Source organism: Anopheles marshallii, chromosome 2 (assembly GCF_943734725.1).
Source record: "Anopheles marshallii chromosome 2, idAnoMarsDA_429_01, whole genome shotgun sequence".
In the NCBI taxonomy this organism is placed as follows: Eukaryota; Metazoa; Arthropoda; class Insecta; order Diptera; family Culicidae; genus Anopheles; species Anopheles marshallii.
The window spans coordinates 57913083-57935166 of record NC_071326.1 but is presented as its reverse complement, the minus strand read 5'-3'; the positions used below and the strand labels follow the sequence as shown (position 1 = coordinate 57935166).

The following is a 22084-nucleotide window of genomic DNA, read 5'->3' as shown; positions in this document are numbered from 1 at the left end:
CTACAGTTCCAGAACAAGCCCCTATCATTACAGAAAACCGTGATTCAGTGGTCGAAGAAGCAGGAACAACAGTGATAGAACCCATTTCATATGTGTCCAACCTGGCTACAACATCTTCTATTGCCGGATTAAATTCTGTTTTGGACGTACAACTACCGTCCACATCTGGATGGATGTCTAGATATGCAACCCCACCCCAAGAGACGCCCGCAGCACGGAAGGCACGGTTGAACCCCAAGCGACAAGCAGAGTATCGTCATCTTCGATGGGCCGTCAGTAATTCAAATTCTTTTTCAGTTTCATCCGTTCATCAATTGAATACTACTGAAACGATGCAAACACCGTCTATAACCAGCATTGATGTGAACTTGACTCTTCCGATCCACAACGATTTGAATCTATACGGCGACAACGGCTCCGTACACGATATGGGATGCGAAATTTCAAAATGGGTCTTGGAAATCACGAATCCTATGACCACCCGGAGCAGCATCGGCTAAGCGTTCATACTCCGTGCCCTTACTGTGCGGCGCAGAAGTGGACGAGTGAGACAGGAATGTTATGCTGCAACGGTGGGCAGGTCGTGTTGCCAGCATTTGCTGAGCCACCCAACGAACTAATGGAGCTTTTCGCCAACCCAGCATTTATGCGCAATATTCGCGTGTATAACAACGCTTTTGCGTTTACTTAAATGGGTGCTTCGATGCGACCAAACGATAAAGTGCGTCAAGACCGGACCGTCGCTGATGGTAGAGGTGCATTTACATATCGCATTCAGGGCGCCCTCTGCCATCGAATCGGTGATCTTTGTTCTCTTCCAGGACACGCACCCATATTTGCGCAGCTTTATTTCTATGATTCGAGCGACATGGAACAAAACAATCAAATGATCGAAGCGCGCATGGCTCTCAACAGCAATCTCGATCGAGTGATCTTAGCCAAACTTCAGCGGATATTTGACATATACAATCCATTTGCCACTGTATTTCGTCACGCATACGAGCGAATGACATTACAGGAAAACGTTCAGCTACGCATTCATGCAAGATTACCAAGTTTGGACCAACGCCGATACAATCAACCTACTGCAGAAGAGATTGCCACAAATGAAGGACAGTCTCGCGATCTAATTCTTCATAATCGTACTGGTGGTCTCAAACGGGTGTTCGAAACACATCAAGCGTATGACGCTCTTCAGCATCCGGTGTTGTTTCGGTACGGTGAAGTTGGTTGGACGTTTGGGATGTTAAAGGCCCCGAGAAATGCCGGCTCTAGACCGACTCGAGTTTACGATGGTGTAACAGCCAACGAAGAAGAAGTGGTTCGTGAAGGAGGCACTAATTCTTCACGGCAGATCACACCTTGCGAGTATGCTTCCTATCGACCTTGCACACGAGTCGGTCAAACTTCTCTTATACATCGTGCTGGGCGTTTGTTTCAGCAGTATTGCGTGGATCAGACCTGTAAGATCGAAGAACAACGCCTGAAATTTCAACGTGAAAATCAAGCACAACTGCGAGCCGACGTTTACGCTGATTTTTTTTACGGATCATGGACTATGTCGAGCCTGCTGATGAACAGTTGCAGAACGTACCAGAAGAACATACTCGGACGCTGGCTCGAGCTGGGACGCGCGTCATCCTCGCACCATCATTTATCGGAAGCGAACGGTACATGCGCGCGCAATATCAAGACTCGATGGGCATCGTTCGGACAGTAGGAAAGCAACATCTTTTTATCATTATTACATGCAATCCAAAGTGGCCGGAAATTACGCAAATTCTTCTACCAAGACAACAACCATCCGATCGACCTGATCTCACGGCACGCGTATTTCGGTTGAAATTGAAGGCCATCTTAGAGGACCTTTCAGCGGGAGTTCTCGGGTTGGAGATCGCACGGATACATGTTATCGAGTTCCAGAAGCGTGGTCTCCCACATGCACATTGTTCGGTGATTCTGAGTGACGCTGACAAACCTCGGTCGGCAGCCGACTACGACCGGCTGGTGTCTGCCGAAATCCCAGATCCAGCAAATGAGAAACTCCATGACACGGTGCGAAAGTGTATGATGCACGGACCATGTGGTCGGTCCAATCCGCAGGCACCTTGCATGAAGGACGGTGTATGCTCGAAACGATTCCCGAAGCAGTATACCAGCCAAACAAGCCAGGCAGAGTACGGTTATCCGTTGTACCGACGCCGCAACGATGGGCGCAACGTCATCGTGAAGGACGTTCCATTACATAACCGTTACGTAGTGCCGTACAACCCGTGGTTTTGTCACAAGTACGGCTGCCACATCAACGTGGAAGTATGTTTGAGTGTGGCCAGTGTGAAATATTTGTTTTTTGTACAATATTTCAACTGGCGGCAAATGATCCCATCGCTCGAAGATTTACATACCAGGACATTCCGGCGCATTACCGGTACGCTAAACCAGACCGAAGATTACCATGGCACGAAGGTACAGGTAATCAGTGGATCCCGCGGGTTCGTCAGTCCGATATCGTGGTTGGACGCATGGTCTACTGCCCCATATCCCAGATGGAACGTTACTGTCTGCGTCTAATGCTGTGCTACCGTAAAGGACCTACATCCTTCGTGGACCTGCGAACAGTTGACGGTATGGTCTGTGCGTCCTACCAGATTATGATAAATAGGTACATAAAAAGTAAAGAATTCACCACTATATCCAAACTTGCATTACAAACAATAGAAAATCCACCAAATACTTCAGCGTCAAATCTTCCCTGTATAAAATTCGTAATCCAAGAAACAGCATATCTTCCGAGGAAAATAATAGAAAATTCGTCAAGCAAAGGCATTTACAAACACTATTTAAGACAATTACAAAAACCGAAAATATGTACGCAATACCCGTCCAAAAACTGGAAGCAAATATGGAGAAATCTTCACAAAAATAGTATGACAAGCAATCAGAAAAACCTGTACTACTATTTAATTCACGGAAAGGTACACAACAACGAAACACTCAAACGAATGAACATCAGAAACTCGGAAAAATGTGAAAGGTCCAATGAAATAGAAACGTTAGAACACAAGTACGCAACCTGTTCCATGATAAAACAAAAATGGGAAATTTTTTTTAAATTAACCAAGCAATTCAATCGCAAAACAAAAACTCAAATCTGGGAGGAATTTGTTTTCCCCGATACTACCAGGAAAGGAGCGGTTTTCAAACACTTCGTCAATTACATAAATGCAGTTAGTCAAAATCCCGATGTAGACTTAAGTGAAGAATTATTAAGTATAGAATTTTAGACTAAGCTATTTTATATTGAAATATATTGTATATTGAAGTTTTTGTTTGACTTTGTAAAAAAAAAACACTGAAATATGTTCGAATTGCAGGTACACAAGACGAACAAAACATTGATAATAATGAATCTTTTGATACTGAAGTAGTTGATGATCATTTCACACAGGATGCTTCAGAAAACGAAATTACCGAAACGATGGAAAACTCTGAGGATGGTTACAATGATAATCATGATGATGATGTTGTCGATTATCTCGTTGAAAGTTCAGACGAAGAGCAGAAATCGGAACAATGCAGTGACGTATTTTCGGTGCAAGATGCTTTGCGTCGCTGGACCATATCAAAAAATCAAACTTACGAGTCAATCGAGGAAGTTATGGATATAATACGGAAAGTGAGTAACTTCAAGTTGCCTAAAGATGCCAAGATGTATACTGCGGACTAACAAAACCAGCAAGTGTCGAACACTTTCTTCGTTCTTTTGTGGACGAACTAAACTTCCTAATGAAAAATGGAGCAATGGTTGAAAATAGGAAGTTAAATATACAATTACGTGCCATTATAGCTGATTCTCCTGCTCGTGCGCATATCAAAGGTAATATAAATCGATTGTAAAATTACTTTTATACTACTATTAAAGTATACTCTTTTCAAACAGGTGTTGCCAATTACATCGCTCGACACGGTTGTTTGAATTGCACTACGGTAGGAAAGAGTATACGAAGAAGAGTTTCGTTCCCGGGTCGAATTGCTCCAAATCGTAGTGACGAGGGATTTAGAATGCGCATATATGGCCCTCATCACAAATTTGAATCTCCTCTAATACATTTGGATAATTTCGACCTTGTGAAACAAAGAATAGTTGGAGATTCGTTGCACATTATCGATTTGGGAAATACGAAACGACTATTGAATAGCTGGACAAAAGGGAAACTTGGATTGGCAAACAAATTATCAACGCAGCAGATTAACAACATGTCAGCAATGTTGTTAAATATTAAATTACCATCCGAGATACACCGTAAATTTTGTTCACTTAATGATTTAAAGTACTGGAAAGGGTCTGAATTATCCTCATTTTTATGTTACGCTTCAATAGCTGTACTTAAAGAAAATTTATGTGAAACTATTTGGAACCATTTTATGTTATACTTTTGTAGCATTACACTGCTATCTTCAGTGGTATACAAAGAGCATTGGCCACTTGCACATTCACTCCTACAGCTTTTCGTTCAACAGTACAAAACTATATACGGCCCAGAGTATATTTCTAGTAATGTACATAATCTGTAGCATATTTATGAAGAAGTCGAACAGTTCGGTCCTCTTAATACTTTTTCTTCCTACCCATTTGAAAACGAATTGCAGCCTATAAAACGTTTGCTGCGAAGCGGTTCAAAAAGTTTGGAACAAGCTATCAATAGAATTTCAGAAAGGGAAACTTTTCATACGGATCATAGTAATGAAAATGTTGCATATCCCTTCATTAAACAAAGAGGCGGTTTAATCTCACTTTATGTACGCAAAGAATTTTGCTTAAAAAATTATCAACGCAATGCATGGTTTTTAACTAAACCGGGTAGCATTTGTAAATATGAAAATGCAGTTTTACATGGAAATACCGTTGACATATCTGCAAAAAAATATCCTCTTCAATAGATGCTTTCGATTATCCCTTCAATTCGAAGGTTATCAACATAAATCATGCTGATATACATAATTTAGAAGAAACGCATACAACAGTAGGGATCCAGGATATAAAATGTAAATTAGTAATAGTACCCCTTGCTCAGGACCATGATTCTTTCTTTATACCCCTTATACATATCTTAGTTTGAAATAAAATGACTATTTTTTTAATTAAGAACGAACATTTTTTTATGAAATGATATGATATTTGATAACGATATGATATGATATTTGAACATTTTGATCGATAGAAATTTAATTAAAGAATAACAAAAATAGATAAATATATAGTTCAAGAACTGGCTAAAAATATTTAATAAATCCTGATTACCCTAATTAGTTTACTGCTTGCTATGCTTATGATAAGATGGTTTCACTATACCCGATAAATTTAATCTTTAACTTTAACTTATTTTATAAAAATGATTTAATTTTAATGTCGGTAGCATGACATGTCCCAATGTATCTATATAATTTAAGTATATTATTACAATTTTTAAACGCTATTTTTGGGTTCGGATGGCCCATACCTGTCCAGCTTAACTGTACTACAAAATCGCGTTTAAAAAGAACGTCAACGCATGTAGGCCCGCTTCAATGCTTTCAGTTTTCAGAGTGACCACAAACAACCGGAAAACAGGATCGTGTTTTTTATCCTAAGTAAACCGCAGATATATCATCAGTCCAAGTATTCCCGTTCTCATCATTTTTGGTCTATAGAAACCAGGACGCCACCTGGCGCAAAACACGCGTAGCAGGGAAATAAGATCCTTGGGAAGTTAGGAGACAGGAGGAATGCTTAGAATAGTACAGCTAGGGGGTGCACGTTGCACTGTGCGTATAAAAGCGTTGGCGTTCTCAACCAAGCTCTCTCTCTCTCTCTCTCTCTGCTTCTTCCCACGTTCGAGCTCGCCGCTACTATTGCCCATACCACTTCGCACCGCGTGTTGCCGCTGAGGTAAAAAGTAAGGTAGAAATAAAACGTTTAAAGTACACCCTAAAAACTAAATGCGTGAAGTGTGGTGGGTCGCATCTGATAAACAATTGTGGCGCTTTCGTGCATTAACTGTGGGACAACGACGTGAAATAGTTGAAGGTAAAAAATTATGCCAAAAATTTGTTGCTTGAAACCAGGACTTTTTCAAGCAAGGTCTCCCGTAGGTTCGTCTCGCGTGAGATGCACTGTATGCAATAGGAAGCATCATGTATTTGCTGCACAGCGAGAACAATGCGGCAGTATGCGCCGCAACTCCGGATGCAACATCAAGTCAAAATGCGTCAGTTAACACGTCAATCGGCGAAGGATATAGTACCGTTTTTTTAGTCGACGGCTGTAGTCAACGTGCGAACCAGCGGAGGTAAGTGGTTGCCAGCTAGAGCACTGATTGACAGTGGTTCACAAGTAAGCTTGATGACCAAAGGCCTAGCTGCACGACTTAACTTACCACAGGTCCAGGCAAGTACAGTGCTATCGGTGGTAGATGAATCAAGGGTCATCATTCAGGCATCGGTAACGACGATGATACGTTCCCGTGATGGCACATACTAGGAAAGAATGCAATTTCTTTTGTTGCCGAAGATAACAGAATACAATCCAGCTAGTGGTGTGAAAATCAGCCGTTAACAATTTCCGCGTAACTCCGTATTAGCAGATCCTTGATGAAAAGGTTGACATCAATTTGCTGCTCGGATCTGAGTTTTATGCGGATTTCTTGGAGCAGGATAGTAATGGAAAATTACGTGTGGATTTTGGCACAACACTTTCAACGTTCATCAATACTGTATTCGGATGGGTTGCGTGGGGCAAGTGCGTTCAAGGCAGCTGCAAACCAGAGCAAGCAATCAATACAGTATATGTGGCACCTGTATTAGGTTTTAAGAGTTAATCGAAAAATTTTGGAGCATCGAAGAAGTTTATCATGCACCTCCCCGAACTCAAGAAGAAAATGTCTGTGAAACTCATTTTATGCAACACCATCATCGGGATAATGATGGTAGATATGTAGTAAAACTCTCTTTAAAAGGTGATGGGCGAATTGCCAATTTGGGCAATCGTAAGCGATGGCAAGAAAACGGTTTATGCAACTAGAGCGTCGTTTCAATCGAGACCAGAGTTTGCAACAGCAGCAAATACTATGACGAAGTTCAATGGATCAAGCGCTTGAGTTGTACATCGAGTAACCTTTGGCCTCGCTACGTCTTCTTTTCTGGCTATTCGAGAGCTACATCAATTGGCGAATGATGACGGTGATCAGTTGCCTTTAGCCAAACAAGCACTGACAGAAGATTTTTATGTCGACGACTACATCGGCGGGGCTTCAACAGTTGAGGAGGCAACCAGATTGCAGGCTGAGTTATCAAGGCTTTTAAAATCCGGTGGATTCCACTTTAAGAAGTGGAACTGCAACAAGGCGGAATTTCTGTATGCTGTTCTAGAGGATGATAGGTCGATATCCAAGCTTAAAATGTTTTAAATTGCAGAGGAACCATTAAAAACTCTGGGTATTGTTTGGTTGACGGAGTCAGACCAGCTTTACAAAGATTCAACCATTGAGATGAGCAACGAAAACTGGACTCGCATAAAAGTCTACTCTCTACTGGCGCGCATCTACGATCCGTTGGGGTTGCTGGCTCCTGTTACAGTTTGGGTCAAAATAAATATGCAAAGACTCTGGTTCGTGACTAGAGATTGAGATGAAGAGTTGAAGAGCCAGCTGAGTTGAAGGAACGATGGTGCGATGGTCAACTAACGGTGTTAAGGGGCGTCAAGTTTTCACGCCACGCAGTTGTAGATATTTTGGAGATCTTGCAGCTTCAATGTTTTTCGGAGGCGGCTTATGGAGCGTGCTTTTACATGCGGTCCGTTGACAACAATAGACAGGTTGTAGTTGAATTGTTCAGATTTGAGATTCAGGATTTGACTCATGGCTACAAATGGATGCCCGTGAAGGGTACCGACAATCTGGCTGATATTGTTTCACGCGGGGCAATGCCCAAAGAATTATCAACAACGAACGTGTGGTTCCATGGACCGACATGGTTGCAACATACAGAAGATCAATGGCATGTTGACAATACTATGATTTTCCCTGAAAAGGAGTTATTGGAGCGACGTAAATGAGTGGTAGTGGTGTCGACACATGCAGAACGACTGGTGCGATAGGTTTTGCAGTTTTGAACAGCTATTGCGGATTAAAACCTATAGCTGCGGGGCCACGAGCGCTGAGACTTTGTCTCAAGCGCCTTTACTCTCTCACGCCTCACTCTTTTCTCTCTGTAGCATATCTGCTAAACCTCTAGTTGTATCCCAATTCTATCTGAAATAATGAAATTGCTACCTAGTGACCTACTTTAAATCAAAACCAAATATGCGGAAAAACAGACGAGCATCGTGCAAACGTTATGACACAATACAAAATTATTGATGCGGCAACATAACACCAACGCTTAGTCACACGACTAAAACAGTGGAAGTAAGCATCTTAGCGTAAACTCATGACTTGATCATCGCAACCATACCGCGAATCAAATATTGGTTAGCCAAATAAAATCAAATAAAGGAATGTACTGTTCCTATTTAGAACAGAAGCAAACTATAGAACTTACAAAACTCAAACAAACCCTCATAAATGTAAGCAGATAAAGCGTAACATATTAATGTGACAACAAAAAAGAAGCCGTTTAAATTTCATATAAATAAAGCCACCAACAGCTTGGAACAGTCAGAGTCGGAGATGAAGTTGGACTGACAGGCTTAGAGTTCATACAACTACAACCTACCTACCTACCTACCTACAACCTACCCAAGGTAAGGCCTCAATGTCACCAACAGTCGAGTAGGAGAATCCTCTTAGAGTTTTGACGAACCACCCTAACGATCGAAGTTCTTTCGCCCGATCGTACAATGTCAGCGTAACTGACCTACACACCGGAAAATGTGGCGCGAGTGTACCTCGTTACCCAGTGGTAAGAAATGTACAGGTAAGCACGTTTACACCTCAAAAAGCAACTCAAAGCCAAAGTCTCCTTTGCCTCTTGAGGGTTTCCTCACGTTCAGTCACACAACCTGTCATTGGGGCAGATCATACTCTAAGTTAGAAAGCTTAAGCTTTTAGCTTGTATCTGCCAAATAATACAGGTACTGGGCTGTATCATTCTGTACAGATTCGGAAAGGACATAGCATTTTGCCATACAGAATGGGATCATTGGAGTTGAAACACAAGGGATCATTTTTGTGAAACTGCAATTTGAGAAAAATCGATTAAAATTTAGAAATTTATTTTTAAAATTAAAATTTAATAAGAAATTTAAGTTTAGAAGTTTAATTAAAACGCATACAAAAAAACTGGCTTAGAGTATAATTATGGTCATTCTTGGCGAAAATACTGGATTTCCTTTTGATGGTGACAACATACAGTGTGTGACAAATACAATGTATTAATTGTATGTAAGAAGATAATGGGATAGGTGTTTATTTATTACAATTAAGTGCACCGTTCTTATCGCTTCACTGATTGGAACTGGAACTTTCTCCTTCCTGCGCTAGCTTATATAAGCCTTTTTCCAGGACCGTCAAACCTTTATCCCACATGTATTTGTATATTTTGCGTTTATAGTGTTTTTGTTTGAATATTGTGTGAAATGTTATCCCTTAAATGTTAATTGATGTACAAAAATAAATAATCATTTCATTAGTTACAGAAAGTTAGTCCATGAATTGTTTTTTTAGTAGTGAAGTATCAATTGCGAAAAAAAAAGTTACACATTACTCTTGTCAAGAAATGTTCAGTTAGGACATTGTTCAGGATTGCGCCCTACACTGGTTTGTTTTAGAATTCCTGATGAATTCTCTAGGAGCCAAAAATAACAGCCTTGATTTTAACACACTGGAGAGCGCTGCCAGGTGTCTATTGTTTGCTACCTGTTGCCAGTACTCGCAATAGATCTGACACCTGAGTGGTTAAAGGATAAACTCCAAAATCTTGCTGTTGACTGACTGGTTTATTGAACACTTTGGATAGTCACCATACATGGTGTTGCTGCATTAGCGATGTTTAGATTTTACATGGTTGAATCTCCCTTATTGCTTAGATTCCAAAACTAATCATGTCCTTTTTCTCCTAACCCATAGTGCTTATTTTCATGCCTAGATGGCGCTAGCTGTCTCGGTTTTATTGCCTACCCTCTAGGCGTTCTATCTATCCTAAACAGACATGATTATGTTGACATGATTAAATCGCATTACCATTGAAGAAAAAAACATTAACCGATAGTTCAGCATGTGTTTCAGTGTTTTCAACCATATTTATTTGAATAAATGTTGAACTTTTAGGAACAACATCCAGTTTATGGAAATTTTGCAGTCGCCCCAATGGGTGGGGGTGTTGACGAGAGTTTTAACCATGCGCACACTGCGGCGTAGGAGGGTCTTGTCTTTAATCCGTCAGTGGTGGATGAGGTCGTTATTTATTAAAAGAAATGAGGCTGGAAACCGGCTTCTTTTCACTTTAATGAAGGAATAATTCCTCCGAGTCACGTTATTTTTTTGCGAATGAACAAAACGGATTTCCATTTACTTTTGTGCCTCGTGGAACCCAGCATCAGCAAACTTGATACAAATATGCGACAATCAATAACTGCCCAGGATCAGTTACAGTTATACAAGTTTAGAGTATTTGTTTCGGGTAAGTTAATGATCATTGTAAATTATTAAGCAACAAATATTGCATTGCACTCTTACCTCTTACCTTACCTCTTACAAAGCATTACCTCTTTATAGGTGTCCAAGCGATCCATCGGCCGCTCTGCACCGGAAGTTTGCAGAGCTCCAAGATTATGTACGGGTAAGAACACGAATACTTTATGTTTAGTTTAGATAGATATAAGTGAAACGTAAATTATTTATTTGCTGGAATCGCGTTTGTTAATAAGTGCCACTATTTTGTTGGATCACTGCAAATCTTGTGTGGTTGTGTGGTTGTGTGGTTGATACAGAGTTAGAGACCGTTGTGGATATCTTCGGCATCAGTTGCAATACGAACCAAGATCTGTCATTAAGCAATCAAAATTAAAAAAAACACACATTCATTCGATTGCTTTTTGTTGTAATAATGCTATGTTAGTCTGATTACAAATTGAAATTATTATTGTACTATTTCAGTTACCATTTACAAGTACGGAATGGTTAAATGTGGGTCAAGGATTCCAAATTCGATACAACTTTCCTCACGCTATCGGGCAGTGGATGGAAAACACGTTCAGATCCAGGCGCCGAAACACAGAAGAAATGAATACTCCAAATATAAAGGCTTTTACAGTATTGTATTGCTTGCAGTTTGCGATGCCAACTACAACATCATATATGCAGACGTCGGATGCCAAGGACGAGTATCGGATGGCGGAGTGTTTAAGAGTTGTTCCCTTTATCCGTTGTTGGAGAATAATGCCTTGAATATTCCCGCCCCACAATTCTTGAGCACGACCTATCCCGAAGCATTACCATTTGTTTTGCTAGATAATAAGGCGTTCGCAATGACGGATTACCTCATTCGTCCATTTGCAGGCATCCTTGCGCCTGGATCCGTTGAACGTGTTTTTAATCAACGGCATTTTGCTGCTCGAAGCACAATTGAAAATGTTTTCGACATAATGTCGAGCAGGTTTCGAGTGCTGGTTGGTCCCATCCAGTTGGAGCCGAAGTTGGCAAAGGCAGTGGTAATGGCCACTGTTTACCTACATAATTTCATTCGCGCACGGAACTCGGACCAAATTGTGGAAGGCGATGTTGTGGTTGATTCTCGGCAAGCAGCGACATCCCTGATTACCGATCTAGCAGGAGTTTGCATCAGGACATCCCGCCAAATTATGGCGATGCGAATGCGGTTTGCCAAATATTTTTCTAGTTTTTAGTTTTAAACATCCTTGTAGCTTTAGATGTAGTTTTGTTAGTTAGGTACTATTCAGATGTGTACATACTAGTTGTGTGATTACTTTTGCTAGGTATAATCTATTTTTAAATTTTTATATCTGTTAAGTACGTAAGGTGCGTAAATCGTAAACGCTCTAAACATGAACTATTTATTTAATATAGAATAGTTTCAAAAATACTCACAGTACTCATGGTTGATTTACAGTTCCCGACGTGTTCCTTAAAACTCATGCTGTCATAAGCAAACCACGAAGGTTTAAAAATAGTATTCGTAGCTAAAAATTAACAACAATTACAATGATTTAATGATAATGTCTTCTGAATTAATATGTATCAACTCACCGGAACCGGTCACTTTACTTTAAGACACTTTCGAAACATAGTGTCGGTACGTTCCACAAAGTAATTTCTACTTATCCTGCAAACTCAAAACTGGAATGCCGGTGGCAACACAAATCTCCATTCACGCGTTTGTTTTTTTTTTTGGTATCTTTGTAAAACGGATTCCTACGATTCCATAAGATTTCACGTAATTAAATTAATGAAATCCAATGTCCTTTCTTGACTCATATTTATAGTCTAGAAAAAAAACATCAGCTACTTTTAGCAATTTATTTTAGTAAAACCTATCCATCCCGTTTTTATCTTTTTTACACAATACTTCACTTTTTTCGCTAGTGGTTCCATTGCTTTACACCACACGCACAACATTATTCAAAAAAAAAAACACGCATAGAATTTAAAACAAAATTCAGCATACAAAATTTTTAAACCATCAGGTGCGTTTTAAGGATGATGGTCGATTCCTCAAGAAGTCTGGAAACAAATTTTGAGACTTCTGTAGATGAACCAGGTTTACCTTAATGCACTCAAAATCACTCGTGAGAGACTGAGGTTTTGAGTTATGAGGGAATCCCAAAGGGAACATTTAGACCAAGCGCCATACAGAACTCAGAAGTGCTCGCTCTAACCGCTATTTCTCTCCTGCTTGCACCCGCACGGAATGGTAACACTCATCGATGGGTCGGCCGATTTGAGAGAATTCTCTCACGCTTTGCACTTCTCCTCCGTCATTCTCGCACACTTGTACACGTAGCGCACATCGGTCTTGCAAGTATAGGTGGGTTTAATGAATGTGTCTTCCTTGCACATGACTTTCTTCTCCGTCACACATAGGCGAATCGTCCAGCTGAGCGTTTTGTGACTATGAATTAGTGTGTGACCCCATGTGATAATACATTAGCTCCACACGATTTGCCTTGTTTTAACCCAACTTTTTGTTCGTGGATTAGCCTGCACCAATGCATCGCTAACAAAAAATATTTGAAACTATGCAGTGCAGTCAGAAACGGATCACGCACTACGCAAACTAATCGGTCCTGAAGGTCTCGAGGAGCAAGGGGTTCTGAGCATCAATAATACCAATACCTAATTTCAACTAATTTCCAAAGACCATAATCCGCTATAGAGTGTAATTTTGCTCACTTAATGCACTTAAGCTTTTCACGCATAGTGCGAAACTGTGCGTATCAGCCATTACCCGTCCGCACGTTTTTGTTTCCTCTTGGTCCTTCATTGCCCAGTACAAAATGCTGACACTTCTCGAATAGTGGGCTTCTTTCTGGCACACAACAGTGAAATGTATAGCGCTGGAAATATTGCGTAGGACACTGCGCGTGACTCCTTGGAATTGATACAGATCAAGTAGCAGATTCGCGTAAGGAACTGGACATCACAAGAGACTTAACTCGGGAACGGGAAGGATATGCATCCCTACGAGTCTGACCGTACAGGCCATAAGCCTTCAGCTTCAGCCTTCAGTCCCAATAAGGATAGATCATGCATAGATCACCACTGTTATCTGTGACCAGCATTAAACCGATGGTTTTCTCTCAACTCCACATTGGTGTCGCTGGTGTTGCCATTGGTGATGGCATGGCCAGAGAATGGTTGAAGCATTTTACGTCTTTACGCAGGTACAAACAGTCAAACAAATCAAATGTAAGTTCCAGTTTTGTGTTAACAGGTTTGTTCTCACCTGCTGACTTTTACGTATTTCAAGTTCGATCTGTTTAAATGTAATGGTTAATGCATACTGTAAAATATTCAGAAAACTAACCATACAAATGGAATAAGAATAAGACGCGAAAGTGCTACCAGAGCGTGATCCATTTTGACCACAGAAAATTCCAAATTAACAGTATAAAAGGACAACATTTTTTTACCAGAAGATGGGAAAGCAACTTCCAACGCAAACTCATCAAATTTCTCCGCATCAGTAACCTGTGCAAAGAAATATAACCATGCATAGCCATCTAGACCAACTAGCAACTTCAGTTCATCAAGTGCACATCAGCGATCCATTCGAGTTACCATTCAGACCAGTCTTCAAGAGTCAGCGCCTACAGCCCAATTCATTGCCTCAACAGACAAGAACAGCCCTTTTCAAGGCTACTCCTTCGTCCTCATTCTGTTTGCTGGCTTGAATCGGTGCCCATGGGTAGGACTACAGTAGTACAGCATCTGCCGGATAACCAGACCAGCTGGCTACAGCTCTACCTGTGTTGAATAACAGTGCGACGCATACGGGTAGTGACAGACCATCCGGAACCGGCTGTTACATATAGTTAGAGTGTTTGTTTGTATGTGTGAATAAATTAGTTAAAAGAATTCACCAATAGTTGCACGCTTTGAAACGGATAAAAAAACACATACGATACATATGCTTTAAAAAGTAGAGGCCACAGGATCGGTCAACAGGACTGATAGTACAGGGTAAATTGAACTCTTCGTTACTCCCGGAGGTGAAAGCAATCGCAAACATAGTTAAGAATCGCGTAGACAAAAACATCTTGAAATGCGCCGGTGTCTGCCGAAGCAATTTGCATTTGAGATGCAAGGAATCTCCCAGCTGCAGCGATCGGACATTTTGGGTAAAATTTTTCCTTCCGACCGATAGGTAGACCGATTTATGGATAACATTTAACGGAAAACCTCAACTCTCCCAACACCATTCAGAAGCGATGAGCATAGCATTGTCTTTGATGACATAATAGTCCTTTCATTAAACGATTGATCTATTCCACACGGAGAGCCAGTTGATCGCCAACATAACATTATTATTCAAAGGGCAACATACACTTTCTATCGGCCTTTGCTATAGATCTGGTCAGACGACGCAGATTGTTTCTTGAAATTATCCTAATCGTTTTTTTTATTCCTATTCAAAATCAATCCAACAATAGGGTCAGACCATTATCGAAAGGATGGTTTGGAGGCCTTGAAGTTGTGCGTTGATGTTAGTTGCAACATGGCGTGGAGGGGTTCTTTTGGCGGTTCTTTGTTCAACATTTGGAACTGTTATACCTTGCGGAAGAGTTAAAGCATTGCTTTGACAATCCAGATAAGCTTCTATACGTTTAGATAATCTAATCCAGCATAGCAATTTGCTATGAGGCTCTAGGCGGTTGCCTACACCGCCCAACGTGCATACGTTAGTATCAATCGTTTGATTGATAGGATCACTAGATACTTCTGAATTTTGTTCTATTCAAATCAGATCGAATGTCCGAATCATATCCAAATCCGAAAGGAAGAAGACACATTGTATCCGACACATTGTACCGTGAGCGTATGCGGTCCCGTTATCTTCGCGAGTATGCGTGTATATGTTCATACATTGCATGCAGACATACTCTACGATCTACGTTTTATGTATAGCGACTAATGGGCACGAAAATTGCTGGGAGTGTCTTTTTTATTTTTGTCATATTTCATTGAATAAACATGATATTCTCAACCTGATCGGTCGTCGACTATCACTTGGAGCAAAAATGGAAGAATGCGCTAAAAGTACCCTAGCCTCTTTTTTCTGAATTATGTTTTGGTAGCAATCCCCATTCATCATCAATATTTTCCTTTTTAGCACCATAATGCAAATGCAGCAACTAACTGCATGATGACAATCTAATTGTGCATCCAATAATGATTCTTATCTTCGACAAGAATGAGAAGATGACTTTTTATACAGCATTTGAACAATAACAAGACAAAATAACTGGCATTTTTCAATAATATACTCATTTATAAGTTAACAGCTTCGACGGCGAGTCAAAACCGTGCAGGGTATTTGCATCACCTGATGCAAGTCAATTGGCTTACTACTTTTACTACCAAAGTACGATCTTATACATGCTCCAATCAGCTGTGCGTTAATGTTAGTTGAATGCATGAATGCATACAACAGCACCTGCCATAATAGCCATCGGACTAAGTATTTTTCCTTTGCATTTTGAACCCAATAAGGATGGTATGGTTCGTTTGGTGCATCTCGAATGACCAAAATGCACTCAAACCAATGTTGCATATCGACGCATCGATCGACGCGCTGATCATACAACAAAACCCGACGCGTTTGCTTACCCTCAGACTGGGACACCGTGGCCGCATCGATTCGCCGTCGAGGTAAATTGGTATCAAATGGTATAATACAAAAGTTCTGTTCTCGTTCTTTCAACAGCTGATCCGTGCAATCATACGAATGCAAAAATATCTGTCACACTCCCCTTCACTATGCACGCACTTCCACTTCCGAGCGCAAAACCATTCAACCATTCACACATGCAGAATAGAGCAATGCACACTATCTTCTCCTACAAGACAAAATAGTACGGAAGTGGTGTCGAAAATGGCGCGCAGGTTAAGCATACTGCCTATAGCTATAGAACAGTACTGCGGTAGTGTACAACAGTAGTGTAGAGAAGTGTAAGATAGGTAGGGGAAAGTAGAGCAGAGAAACACATATTTTTTGTTCTCTCTCCCTGCGCAGGGGAAAAGCGCTCCAAAGTCCAAACGAAGGAGAGATTCGTCGTAAATTTGAGTGATAAGTCCCAAATTCTGCTCACTCAACTCATGAGTCCATAAAATTTGGGTTCCTCGATGGCCCAAACTGCTGCAGTCCGAAACTATTCGGGACCACATTTCGGAGGACCAAACTCGGTTGAAAATAGTTCCCAAACTCCGGAGTTTGCTCCCTTGGGAATCCTCATTCCCAAGGGAGCAAACTCCGGAGTTTGGGAACTATCCCAAGGGAGCAAACTCCGGAGTTTGGGAACTATTTTCAACCGAGTTTGGTCCTCCGAAATGTGGTCCCGAATAGTTTCGGACTGCAGCAGTTTGGGCCATCGAGGAACCCAAATTTTATGGACTCATGAGTTGAGTGAGCAGAATTTGGGACTTATCACTCAAATTTACGACGAATCTCTCCTTCGTTTGGACTTTGGAGCGCTTTTCCCCTGCGCAGGGAGAGAGAACAAAAAATATGTGTTTCTCTGCTCTACTTTCCCCTACCTATCTTACACTTCTCTACACTACTGTTGTACACTACCGCAGTACTGTTCTATAGCTATAGGCAGTATGCTTAACCTGCGCGCCATTTTCGACACCACTTCCGTACTATTTTGTCTTGTAGGAGAAGATAGTGTGCATTGCTCTATTCTGCATGTGTGAATGGTTGAATGGTTTTGCGCTCGGAAGTGGAAGTGCGTGCATAGTGAAGGGGAGTGTGACAGATATTTTTGCATTCGTATGATTGCACGGATCAGCTGTTGAAAGAACGAGAACAGAACTTTTGTATTATACCATTTGATACCAATTTACCTCGACGGCGAATCGATGCGGCCACGGTGTCCCAGTCTGAGGGTAAGCAAACGCGTCGGGTTTTGTTGTATGATCAGCGCGTCGATCGATGCGTCGATATGCAACATTGGTTTGAGTGCATTTTGGTCATTCGAGATGCACCAAACGAACCATACCATCCTTATTGGGTTCAAAATGCAAAGGAAAAATACTTAGTCCGATGGCTATTATGGCAGGTGCTGTTGTATGCATTCATGCATTCAACTAACATTAACGCACAGCTGATTGGAGCATGTATAAGATCGTACTTTGGTAGTAAAAGTAGTAAGCCAATTGACTTGCATCAGGTGATGCAAATACCCTGCACGGTTTTGACTCGCCGTCGAAGCTGTTAACTTATAAATGAGTATATTATTGAAAAATGCCAGTTATTTTGTCTTGTTATTGTTCAAATGCTGTATAAAAAGTCATCTTCTCATTCTTGTCGAAGATAAGAATCATTATTGGATGCACAATTAGATTGTCATCATGCAGTTAGTTGCTGCATTTGCATTATGGTGCTAAAAAGGAAAATATTGATGATGAATGGGGATTGCTACCAAAACATAATTCAGAAAAAAGAGGCTAGGGTACTTTTAGCGCATTCTTCCATTTTTGCTCCAAGTGATAGTCGACGACCGATCAGGTTGAGAATATCATGTTTATTCAATGAAATATGACAAAAATAAAAAAGACACTCCCAGCAATTTTCGTGCCCATTAGTCGCTATACATAAAACGTAGATCGTAGAGTATGTCTGCATGCAATGTATGAACATATACACGCATACTCGCGAAGATAACGGGACCGCATACGCTCACGGTACAATGTGTCGGATACAATGTGTCTTCTTCCTTTCGGATTTGGATATGATTCGGACATTCGATCTGATTTGAATAGAACAAAATTCAGAAGTATCTAGTGATCCTATCAATCAAACGATTGATACTAACGTATGCACGTTGGACGGTGTAGGCAACCGCCTAGAGCCTCATAGCAAATTGCTATGCTGGATTAGATTATCTAAACGTATAGAAGCTTATCTGGATTGTCAAAGCAATGCTTTAACTCTTCCGCAAGGTATAACAGTTCCAAATGTTGAACAAAGAACCGCCAAAAGAACCCCTCCACGCCATGTTGCAACTAACATCAACGCACAACTTCAAGGCCCCCAAACCATCCTTTCGATAATGGTCTGACCCTATTGTTGGATTGATTTTGAATAGGAATAAAAAAAACGATTAGGATAATTTCAAGAAACAATCTGCGTCGTCTGACCAGATCTATAGCAAAGGCCGATAGAAAGTGTATGTTGCCCTTTGAATAATAATGTTATGTTGGCGATCAACTGGCTCTCCGTGTGGAATAGATCAACCGTTTAATGAAAGGACTATTATGTCATCAAAGACAATGCTATGCTCATCGCTTCTGAATGGTGTTGGGAGAGTTGAGGTTTTCCGTTAAATGTTATCCATAAATCGGTCTACCTATCGGTCGGAAGGAAAAATTTTACCCAAAATGTCCGATCGCTGCAGCTGGGAGATTCCTTGCATCTCAAATGCAAATTGCTTCGGCAGACACCGGCGCATTTCAAGATGTTTTTGTCTACGCGATTCTTAACTATGTTTGCGATTGCTTTCACCTCCGGGAGTAACGAAGAGTTCAATTTACCCTGTACTATCAGTCCTGTTGACCGATCCTGTGGCCTCTACTTTTTAAAGCATATGTATCGTATGTGTTTTTTTATCCGTTTCAAAGCGTGCAACTATTGGTGAATTCTTTTAACTAATTTATTCACACATACAAACAAACACTCTAACTATATGTAACAGCCGGTTCCGGATGGTCTGTCACTACCCGTATGCGTCGCACTGTTATTCAACACAGGTAGAGCTGTAGCCAGCTGGTCTGGTTATCCGGCAGATGCTGTACTACTGTAGTCCTACCCATGGGCACCGATTCAAGCCAGCAAACAGAATGAGGACGAAGGAGTAGCCTTGAAAAGGGCTGTTCTTGTCTGTTGAGGCAATGAATTGGGCTGTAGGCGCTGACTCTTGAAGACTGGTCTGAATGGTAACTCGAATGGATCGCTGATGTGCACTTGATGAACTGAAGTTGCTAGTTGGTCTAGATGGCTATGCATGGTTATATTTCTTTGCACAGGTTACTGATGCGGAGAAATTTGATGAATTTGCGTTGGAAGTTGCTTTCCCATCTTCTGGTAAAAAAATGTTGTCCTTTTATACTGTTAATTTGGAATTTTCTGTGGTCAAAATGGATCACGCTCTGGTAGCACTTTCGCGTCTTATTCTTATTCCATTTGTATGGTTAGTTTTCTGAATATTTTACAGTATGCATTAACCATTACATTTAAACAGATCGAACTTGAAATACGTAAAAGTCAGCAGGTGAGAACAAACCTGTTAACACAAAACTGGAACTTACATTTGATTTGTTTGACTGTTTGTACCTGCGTAAAGACGTAAAATGCTTCAACCATTCTCTGGCCATGCCATCACCAATGGCAACACCAGCGACACCAATGTGGAGTTGAGAGAAAACCATCGGTTTAATGCTGGTCACAGATAACAGTGGTGATCTATGCATGATCTATCCTTATTGGGACTGAAGGCTGAAGCTGAAGGCTTATGGCCTGTACGGTCAGACTCGTAGGGATGCATATCCTTCCCGTTCCCGAGTTAAGTCTCTTGTGATGTCCAGTTCCTTACGCGAATCTGCTACTTGATCTGTATCAATTCCAAGGAGTCACGCGCAGTGTCCTACGCAATATTTCCAGCGCTATACATTTCACTGTTGTGTGCCAGAAAGAAGCCCACTATTCGAGAAGTGTCAGCATTTTGTACTGGGCAATGAAGGACCAAGAGGAAACAAAAACGTGCGGACGGGTAATGGCTGATACGCACAGTTTCGCACTATGCGTGAAAAGCTTAAGTGCATTAAGTGAGCAAAATTACACTCTATAGCGGATTATGGTCTTTGGAAATTAGTTGAAATTAGGTATTGGTATTATTGATGCTCAGAACCCCTTGCTCCTCGAGACCTTCAGGACCGATTAGTTTGCGTAGTGCGTGATCCGTTTCTGACTGCACTGCATAGTTTCAAATATTTTTTGTTAGCGATGCATTGGTGCAGGCTAATCCACGAACAAAAAGTTGGGTTAAAACAAGGCAAATCGTGTGGAGCTAATGTATTATCACATGGGGTCACACACTAATTCATAGTCACAAAACGCTCAGCTGGACGATTCGCCTATGTGTGACGGAGAAGAAAGTCATGTGCAAGGAAGACACATTCATTAAACCCACCTATACTTGCAAGACCGATGTGCGCTACGTGTACAAGTGTGCGAGAATGACGGAGGAGAAGTGCAAAGCGTGAGAGAATTCTCTCAAATCGGCCGACCCATCGATGAGTGTTACCATTCCGTGCGGGTGCAAGCAGGAGAGAAATAGCGGTTAGAGCGAGCACTTCTGAGTTCTGTATGGCGCTTGGTCTAAATGTTCCCTTTGGGATTGCTCGTGGCTCCGCAGCTATAGGCTGGGCACACACGTACATCCAGTAGACGTCCGAAATCCACAAAAACAAATAGGCTGGGCACTCACGTACATCCACTGGACGTCCGAAATCCACGAAGTCATACAAAAATTCAAAAAAATTGGGTCCTGCCGTGGACGCGTCCACAAGACGTCCACAAAGCACGAAGTGAAAGAGGAATCGGAAATAACTATTAGAATGACGCGTACAGAGCATAACGGGCTTGATCGTACGACAAATGCTGTCTCGCTCGTGCGTACGGTAAAGGATAGGCGTTTATGTTCGGCTTTGCACGAAGTTGGTGTGGACGTGGGCAGGACGTGGACGTCCCGTGTGTGCTCAGCCTGTGTGCCCAGCCACACAGCCCACTGTTGCAAAAATCCTTCGGTTTTAACCTCACTTTTTGATCGTGAGTTCACTTTGCGCGGAGGGATTGATGGCCAAAAACCTTTTTTTAAACATTGCAGAGCTGGTTTGTTCGCTCAATGCTCGCATGTATTTTGCTCATAGTGAGATTCTCAACATATTTCTATATGCAAAACACTATCCCAGAGGATGTTTTGTACTTTACCGGTCATTCCACTAGTACAATTATAGTTACTAAAATCTATTGTAGATTTACGTGTGATGTTTTGTGGTTTGTTTGTTGTTTGGTCATATGTTGTGACGAACTAGTTTTGTTTGTCATGATGATTGTAAATATGTAGTTCGGTTCTAGAGCTCGAACGGATCAGACGTGTTTCATTCGTACTCCCCAGCAAAAGTGAAAACAAATACACACAAAAAGAAGTGCGTGACAGAAAGAGACATGCCGGTGAGACAAGTATCCACAATAAAGGTGGACTTCTCCAACCTACCGACCAAACCACCTGCTGCACAGGTGATTGACTTCGTAGTCTCCAAGCTCGGACTGAGTAAAGAACAAATGAATAGAATCCGCCTGCGTATGTCGT

General features: G+C 41.3%; 1 protein-coding gene across 1 annotated transcript; it reads left to right on the top strand.

Moving 5' to 3' along the window:
- Positions 1–1551: 1551 nt before the first annotated feature.
- Positions 1552–20975, top strand: LOC128718232 (uncharacterized). Its single transcript, XM_053811896.1, is given in 5 exon segments — positions 1552–2313; positions 2547–2662; positions 3702–3877; positions 3941–4844; positions 20819–20975. Coding segments are annotated over 5 exon segments (2115 nt in total).
- Positions 20976–22084: the final 1109 nt, after the last annotated feature.